Source organism: Salvia miltiorrhiza, chromosome 1, assembly GCF_028751815.1.
Source record: "Salvia miltiorrhiza cultivar Shanhuang (shh) chromosome 1, IMPLAD_Smil_shh, whole genome shotgun sequence".
Classification (NCBI taxonomy): Eukaryota; Viridiplantae; Streptophyta; class Magnoliopsida; order Lamiales; family Lamiaceae; genus Salvia; species Salvia miltiorrhiza.
In genome coordinates this window covers 62,541,720-62,543,785 of record NC_080387.1, presented here as the reverse complement: position 1 = coordinate 62,543,785, position 2,066 = coordinate 62,541,720, and the positions used below count along the sequence as shown (strand labels likewise).

The following is a 2,066-nucleotide window of genomic DNA, read 5'->3' as shown; positions in this document are numbered from 1 at the left end:
AATGGAGTCCATCTCTGATCGAAGGCTGTCAAATGCTATGAACGGCTTCTCAGCCGGCCTGCAGAAGCTACGGGGGAAACAGGACGAGGAGGTGCAGCAACGGCTTAGAGCAGAACATGTTTCGAACAAGTATCAGAAGCTGATGAGAAGTCATCGCGTGGAGAGGCAGAGAATGAAGCGTGGTGCGCCGTCGAAGCTGAATGATGTGGAGTTAAATTTGGATTGTTTGAAGCAGAGATTGGGCGAGGAGAAAAGGAAGCACGACGACACAGTGAAAATCGCGCAGAATGCAGCTTGTGGCAGCTTACAAGGAGGCCTCATTCCTATTTTTAAAGAATTGGACAACTTCACAGTGAAAGCTCTCAAATCACATCAACATATTAGGCTGCGGCATCCAGTTTTGCAGTAGAGATGAGAATAAGACACCAAGAGATGAGGAATCTAAGTTAACGCACATATATAAATAAATAATACATTTATTGCTTGAATTTTACATTCAAACATTAGTTACAGACTACATATAAGAGAGTAAAAACGCTGAAACAGACGCCACTAAAGTAAACGAAAAGCAGGAAGGGAAAATGGGGATCCTCTCAAGTAGATTGTTGCATGGTGTCTCTCTCGTCTTTGTCTCTCCCCCATTCATGCAGGCTGAGATGCAGCTCCCCCGCGGCGATCAAGAAATGGACGGCCTGGATGGGCGAGAGGATGCCGACGACGGCCTTGAGTGTTCCGAGGCGGAGATCATCCGCACTCTGTAGAACCTTCTGGAAGCCTTCCTCCTTGACTCTAATAGCCGATTTAATCCTCCTTCCTATAATGCCCTCGCCGTCGTCCTCCGCTCGGTTGGCCTGACTCAGCTCCACCATCTCCGCATCCGCCACACTCTCCTGCTGCTTCGCCACCTTCTTCGATATCCTCCACTCCTCCGCCACCGTGCTCCGCTGCAGCTTGTCGATGAGCCCCAGCTGCTCCGCCGTCAGATCGCGTCGGATTCCACTCCAAAACCCCCCGTAATCGTCACCCCGGAACACAAATCCCAGATCCCGCCGCTCCTCTGCTGCGCCAAACTGAGCGGTCTGCATATCAGAACTCGAAGCGGCGGACATGACTACGAAGGGCTGTCGTCTTACGCATCACAAGTCCCGTTTCTGATCCTCGATTTGATCAAACTCAGGGAGATAACAATCGACGTCGAGCACAAAACTGCTTGGGTTGGCGGCGGCGCTATCATCGGCGAGCTGTATTACAAGACCGCGGCAACCCAACGGCCGCTGGGAATTGCTGAGTTCCAGCGCTCGCTGGCTTCTTTGCCGCGGGCGCTGGAACTCAGCGCTCGCTTAAAATTTCATGGATTTCAATTCTCGTGGTTCTTGGCCGGATTTCGTCGTGTGTATTTTTTGGATGAAATCCATGAAAGTCATTCCGGATTTTAAGTCAATGGAATAACGAATACACCTAGATTTGTATGGATTTTAAAAAGTTTTGAACGAATACACCTAGATTTATATGGACTTTTAAAAGTCTTGAACGAATACACCCAGATTTATGCAGACTTTTAAAAGTCTTAACGAATACACCCAGACTTTTAAAATCCATAGAAATCCATCAAATTCCACAACGAATACACCCCCATTAGTAAAGCAACTGCATTGTTTCTTATTTAAAACAATGTTTTTGCTATGGTCTCAAAAAAAAAAAAAAAAACAATGTCTTTGCTTAAGTAATAGACGCGCCAAATTTTGACTCATCATAAATACTCATTGTGTGCAAAAAAAGTTATTGGAATATTTTAAGGTAAATTTAAAAATTCGAATGCAAAATTAGAATTTGAGCAATATTAAGTATTTTAGATGCCAATATCCCATTAAAACACATGCACTCACCAATTAGTTTTGGGCCTCCATTTAGATGGCCGACATAACTGATTTTTTTTTTAGTTGTGAAATGGAGTATGACGTTTTTTGATTGGACCGAAAATTTATTCAAAATAGCCCACTAATAAAATAGCCATTATAGATCAAAAGCCCAACAACTAGTCATTGTGATTATATTTCTGCAATTCT

General features: G+C 44.5%; 1 protein-coding gene across 1 annotated transcript; it reads right to left on the bottom strand.

Annotated features, from left to right (window-relative positions):
- Positions 1 to 458: 458 nt before the first annotated feature.
- Positions 459 to 1,109, bottom strand: LOC131011256 (protein DELAY OF GERMINATION 1-like). Its single transcript, XM_057939042.1, has one exon. The coding sequence runs from the start codon at positions 1,107 to 1,109 to the stop codon at positions 594 to 596; it is 516 nt and encodes a 171-aa protein (XP_057795025.1). The 3' UTR covers positions 459 to 593.
- Positions 1,110 to 2,066: the final 957 nt, after the last annotated feature.

Coding starts and splice junctions, on each gene's coding strand:
- LOC131011256 (XM_057939042.1), bottom strand. CDS start 1,109: ATGTCCGCCGCTTCGAGTTCTGATATGCAGACCGCTCAGTTTGGCGCA.